This window comes from Pieris brassicae, chromosome 12 (genome assembly GCF_905147105.1).
Source record: "Pieris brassicae chromosome 12, ilPieBrab1.1, whole genome shotgun sequence".
Lineage (NCBI taxonomy): Eukaryota > Metazoa > Arthropoda > Insecta > Lepidoptera > Pieridae > Pieris > Pieris brassicae.
The window spans coordinates 234,918-241,219 of record NC_059676.1 but is presented as its reverse complement, the minus strand read 5'-3'; the positions used below and the strand labels follow the sequence as shown (position 1 = coordinate 241,219).

The following is a 6,302-nucleotide window of genomic DNA, read 5'->3' as shown; positions in this document are numbered from 1 at the left end:
ACGCGATCTCCTCGGTCACTAATCACATTCAGACCAAGGTCGCCGAGTCGTCCCGGAAGGTCCCAGATGAGTTCGCTCAACGCTGGGAGCTTCCCCCGGACGCGAGGCGTCTATTGACCGAGAAGAACGCGGCGACTCGCGCCTTCGCCAGAGCACCGACCGACGAAAACCGCAGAGCACTCCGCGCCTCGCAGCGCCGAGTCAAAGAGCGCATGCGGGAAATTAGAAACGAACGCTGGGACCGTCTTACCAGCGAATTGTCACCTTCGCACACGGCCTATTGGTCTCTCGCGCGTTCCCTAAAAACCGACACGGTGGCGTCCATGCCCCCTCTCAAGCGTCCAAATCTGCCTGACGCATTCGACGACGACGAAAAAGCCGAGTGCTTAGCCGTCAACCTAGTGGAGCAGTGCACCCCGTATCTCGATCATAGCGACCCGGCGCACGTCGAACACGTGAACCGCGAGGTCGAACGCATCGTAGCACTGCCCCTCCCTCCCGAGCCGCTCCCTCCTACGTCGATCGCCGAGGTCAAAACTCTAATAAAGAGTTCACTGCCTCGTAAATCTCCAGGTCTCGACGCCATCTCGAACAAGGTCCTCCGGTGCCTCCCGCCCCATCTGATATGCCTACTAGTGTCCATTTTCAATTGCCTCCTTGAAAACTGCACCTTCCCGGCGCAGTGGAAAGAGGCCATTGTCATTGGTATTCACAAACCAGGCAAACCCCGTAACAACCCCACCAGTTACCGCCCTATCAGCCTTCTCAATACGCTTAGCAAGCTTTACGAGAAGGTACTTAAAAAGCGCCTCCTAGACTTTGCCCTAGATAAGGGGCTCATTCCCGATGAGCAGTTTGGCTTCAGGCCGGCCCACTCGTGCGTTCATCAAGTCCATCGAATCACGGAGCACATCCTCTCCGGGATGAACAGCTCCCTGAAACCGAGAGCCACGGGTGCGCTCTTCTTCGACATAGCGAAAGCTTTCGACAAGGTCTGGCACAACGGCTTGGTTTACAAGCTCTACCACCTTAATGTGCCACTAAGACTCGTGCGTATCGTACACGACTTCTTGTCCGACCGCTCAATGCGCTATCGCGTAGAAGGAACGTTATCGTCTCCTCGCCCCATCATGGCCGGAGTCCCTCAGGGCTCGGTTCTCTCGCCCCTTCTGTTCACGCTGTATACCGGCGACATCCCTAGGGCTCCCAATGTGGAGCTAGCCCTCTATGCCGATGACACCGCTCTCTATACCACCCATAAAGATAGAGGTGTCATTGTGGACAGACTCCAGACCGCTACCACGTCGTTAGGCGAATGGTTTCGGAAATGGGGCTTCCAAATAAATCCCGAGAAAAGCGTAGCAGTTCTCTTTGCCAGGGGCAACCCCGGTGCTATCGCTAGGGATAAATTTCACCTCAAGACAGAGGTAACCCTATACGGGCAAGCCATTCCATGGCAAAAGTCCGTTAAATATCTAGGAGTCACGCTCGATAGCGGCATGTCTTTCCGAAAGCACATAGCCGCCGTTCGCAAGAAGGCCCATTTTGTCCTCTCTCGCCTTCATTTCCTCCTAAATAAAAGGAGTCAAATGTCTCTAAGACACAAGGTCACCCTGTACAAGGCCTGCATCCGACCGTGCATGACATACGCTAGCGTAGTCTTTGCGCATTGTGCCCCCTCCTATATACACCGACTACAGGTGCTTCAGTCGCGATTCATGAGAATCGCGACCGGTGCGCCCTTCTATGTGAGAAACGTCGATCTCCACCACGACCTGGAGCTCCCTACCATAGCCCAATGGATGAAGTTGGCGTCCACACGCCACTTTGACAAGGCTAAACACCATCCCAATCCGCTGGTGCGTAACAGCATCAACTATTACCCCTTCCCGACAAAAAAGGCTCGCAGGAGGCCTCGACACATACTAACGGATCCGGACGATCCAATTACTGTAGCAAACAATAAATTAAATGCCGCCCGCGCGGCCAATAATAAAAATAGCCAATCTCAGATTAGGGTAAAAAACCGCCTTCACCGGGGAAGGCGAGGTCCTTTACTTCGCACTTCGCTCACTACAGTGAGCTTCCGTCCTGCCCTTCAGGCGATTGACCGCCCCGCGACGGCCCAAGCCGAGGTTCGAGTCTCACAGGAGACGCCCTTGCGCTAGCCGCGGGATAAAACGCCATTCTGGCCGAGCTACGCTCGCCAAAACAGCCCGAGCTGAGCTGTAAAGGCCCTTAAGGCCAACAGCGAGATTCCATTCAAAAAAAAAAAAAAAAAAAAAAAAAAAAAACAACAAAAAAAAAATGTACATAACATAGTATGCATGTATTGTCTATTAAGTATTACTGATTGGATGATTGCGTAAGCGAGGAATTTCGAGCGTGTTATTATTATTAAGTATTGGTTATTGTCTATATTATATTGTAGTATAGGTAATTTAATACTAATTTGATAGAAACAAATAATCATCTACTAATATTACATTTAGTCTGATTACCGTTTTTATATATCACAGTAGTAGTAGTAGTAGTAGTAGTAGTATTAGTAGTATACTTATAATAGATAATAATATGTAGGTAGGTATAATCTCGGTGAGATCGAAGTACGTATTATGTCGTTGAAACATTTATCTAACAAAAAAATGGTGGTGGTACGGTTGCCACACCACCACCACCACCATCATTGCGTTTTAATGAATCATATTGCGGCCCTGAAAAGGGCCTTTTAGGTCGTTGCAATGACAACGATACGATTGTATTGTAATGTAATTTATGTCTTCTTCTCGGTCTTCTTGGGGAGAAGGACCGCCTGAATGTTAGGCAGTACACCGCCCTGTGCGATGGTCACGCCGGAGAGTAGCTTGTTGAGCTCCTCGTCGTTGCGTATGGCCAACTGGAGGTGACGCGGTATGATCCTGGTCTTTTTGTTGTCACGGGCCGCGTTACCGGCCAACTCGAGCACTTCGGCCGCCAGGTACTCCATAACGGCCGCAAGGTAGACCGGCGCACCGGCACCCACCCTCTCGGCGTAGTTGCCCTTCCTGAGCAGCCTGTGGATACGACCGACCGGGAACTGGAGACCTGCGCGGTTGGAACGCGACTTTGCCTTCCCCTTGACCTTGCCGCCCTTGCCACGTCCGGACATTTTGTATGATTGTTTGTTTGTACGTACACAACACGACACTACTCTACACAACTACTCGACAGCGAAACGGTAAGACTGGTGAGTGAGGTTTTTTTTTCCATAGCGACGAATTTGTTAAATATAAATTCCAACGGTATTTAACCAACCGGCCGGGTATGACAAACGACGAGGTCTACTTCTCTACGCTACTAAACGCGATTGGATGCCGGCCGAGCGAGCGAGCGATATTCAGAGAGATAGAGAGCGAGCGAGATGGGGAGGGCTGACTGACGTCCAGTACCGTATCTACGTATACATAATATTATGTAAAGAAAAAAAGTAGTATGTTTCTTTATTGTATACTAGATGGCGGTAGCATCCATCCATCGCGGTTGGAAAAAGTAGTCGAATCTTGAGATTGAATTGAGTTTTAATGACGTTTCTCTATTTTTTTTAAGTTTAATGAAATTAAGCAACACAACACAACACAAATTGTTTATTTGAATTATCAATTCCAAATAAAATAACATATATAATCTTATACGTTGTATTCTTATATTCTTATACTGTTACGTTTAACCGTCCCTCCGCGACTTATTTATATAAAAAAAAAAAAATAATAATAATAATTAATAAATAATAATGTGAAGTAGACACTACTAATGGGTAGAAGATAGATGATAACTTCTAATGAACCTATTGTCGATTTTTATATTTCAAGTTAGGGTTTCACAGACAGACAGACAGACAGACAGACAGACAGACAGACAGACAGCCCGGTATGTTTGCCTAATTACGTAATATATATACGTAGGTGTATAAAATATAAATCTCATATTTTTAGCACATTATTTTTTAAAGATATTGTAAAATGATGGCAATGATGTATAGTAGAAATATGAAATATGCGGGGGGGCGGGGGCGGGGGTAGTGCAATAGGTCTCTCTATTGTTTGCAACTTTTATTGCACCAACACACATCTGGCAAAGGTAATATTAATTTTAGAATATTGTTTTGTCGGGAGTCGGGCAGTCGGGCGGCGGAGGCGGAGGCGACGCTCCAGGCGGGCCCGTGCGATTAACACGTATTAATTATTGTTATAGCGATTGGTAGACGACGACGACGACGACGACGACGACGAAGAAGAAGTGATCGCGACGGTGGTGGTGGTTATGGTGGTGTCGTACGGTACGGTGATTGTGGCGAAGAACGGCGGTGCTATACAGGTGTGATATGAATATATATATTTATTTATTTATTTATTTATCGATTTATCTATTTGTCTATTTTTTGTATCTCTCGTGTGAAGTGCGCGCGTTCAACGAACTGATTGAGATGAGATGTGACGTGATGTGATGTGATGTGATGTACGATCAAGATGATCAGAGAGAATGTCTATCTATCTATATATCTCTAAGACTGAACTGTGAAGTGTTGTTTTCTAGGATCGCATTAATTAAGTGTCGCGACGGCTGTCGAGTTGCTAGCAAATAGGTAAGTTAATAATATGTATATCACTACTTTTTTTTTTTATATCTTTAACAACGTGCATTGCATACATACAGGCATTATACCAACACATGATACTAACAAAATGCACGTAAATACTATATATATATATATATACAATATATATATATATATATACAAATAGTTCAAAAACGTTTCCTTGGAAAGCTTTGCAATCGTCTACGCTTGCCTGGCGTGCCGCCGTGCCGCCGTGCCTACTATTGCACGTGTACAAACGTGTGCTTATAGCAAGCTTATTTCAAGTTTATTTATCTAAAATATTTAACTTTTATAATATACATACATCTTTGCGTATATACCCCTAGCGTTGCTGTCTCGCTCTTACAACTTAATTACAAATATCTATTGATGTGTGGTTTAAGTTTTTATTTTGTTTATTACTGTTCTGTACTGTTTTTGATATTTTTAATATATAATCATATTTTTTAGGCATACACGTTGATTTAGAATATGTATATGTTTCGACAAAATAGGTAATCTCTTATTATTTATTTATTTATTTAATTATATATAAGTAATTTTATTATTACTACCTTTTCACGTTTATTTATCGATTGAAACTCTCAACTTCGGTTTCGCGAAACATATGTTAGCCCTGAAAAGGGCTTTTTGTGTGGCGTGTTTGTGCGTGTTGTTGTGTGTGTGTGTATACATACAACATCGACACAACCGACCAACTTGTACTCGCGACTTCGCTTCCGACCGCCGACCCGTGCGGACGTCTGCTCCAGTGCTCTCTCCGTGTGAGTCATCAGTGCTGTAGTGCCATCTCGCTCGCTCCGAGTGAGTCATCGCCGCTTGCCGCTGTACAGTGCGCACGCGCTGTCCGACCGCTGCCTTGCTGCTTGCTGCCTGCTGCCCTCCCATTGGTCAGCCCGATCGCTGCCTTGCTGCCTGCCGCCCTCTCATTGGTCGCTTCGCGTCTTCGGTGTTTGGACATCGGGTTGAAGGCTGCATTTTATGAACGCGGGTTTACCTGCGGCCCTCAGATAGCCACCTAACGGTGCCAAACAGTTATCTGTGGGTTAACGCCTTGTGCGGGAGTGTTTTTGTCCGGGGTGCATACACCGTGCCTTTTTCAAGGCGCGTAACAGCCCCTCCGCTTCCTCCAAGTCCTGTGCACGGCCGGGCCTCCTAGTAGGCACGTATTGGGGAGTAGGTACGCCAACTACTCTCTAGCAACCGGCTAAACACAGGTCCACTGTTGGACGGGTCCTGTCACATCCGTAGGGGCTCTTATACCCAATCTCCTACGGGCTGGTTAGGTCGGTGACAAACCTCACCTCCGCTATCACCAGCGGAGACACACCACATATTAGGGCAAACCATTAGCTTAGGTACTCACCACACTTAGGCAACTAGGTACACACCCGCCGTCAAACTGTTGGCATCCCGCCAACAGAATGGCGTCCGGGGATCCACCCCCTGACTTAAGAAAAATATTGCTCTTTCTCCAAGAGCGCTTCCCCGACGCTTTGCGGGCTTTTAATGAGTCCGAAACCGCGGATTCGCCGCGTTCCCCATCGCCGTCGCCGCGTAAGGTGAAGAAAAATGCCTCCGCGAAGGCATCGAAATTCGTTACACTCCCTCGCTCGCGCTCGCGCTCACCACTCCCTGAAGTGGGAAGTGCCAGCGATGAGGAGAC

At 47.0% G+C, this 6,302-nt stretch overlaps 1 protein-coding gene across 1 annotated transcript; it reads right to left on the bottom strand.

Annotated features, from left to right (window-relative positions):
- Positions 1-2,706: 2,706 nt before the first annotated feature.
- Positions 2,707-3,221, bottom strand: LOC123717019 (histone H2A). Its single transcript, XM_045672773.1, has one exon. The coding sequence runs from the start codon at positions 3,146-3,148 to the stop codon at positions 2,774-2,776; it is 375 nt and encodes a 124-aa protein (XP_045528729.1). The 5' UTR covers positions 3,149-3,221; the 3' UTR covers positions 2,707-2,773.
- Positions 3,222-6,302: the final 3,081 nt, after the last annotated feature.

Coding starts and splice junctions, on each gene's coding strand:
- LOC123717019 (XM_045672773.1), bottom strand. CDS start 3,148: ATGTCCGGACGTGGCAAGGGCGGCAAGGTCAAGGGGAAGGCAAAGTCG.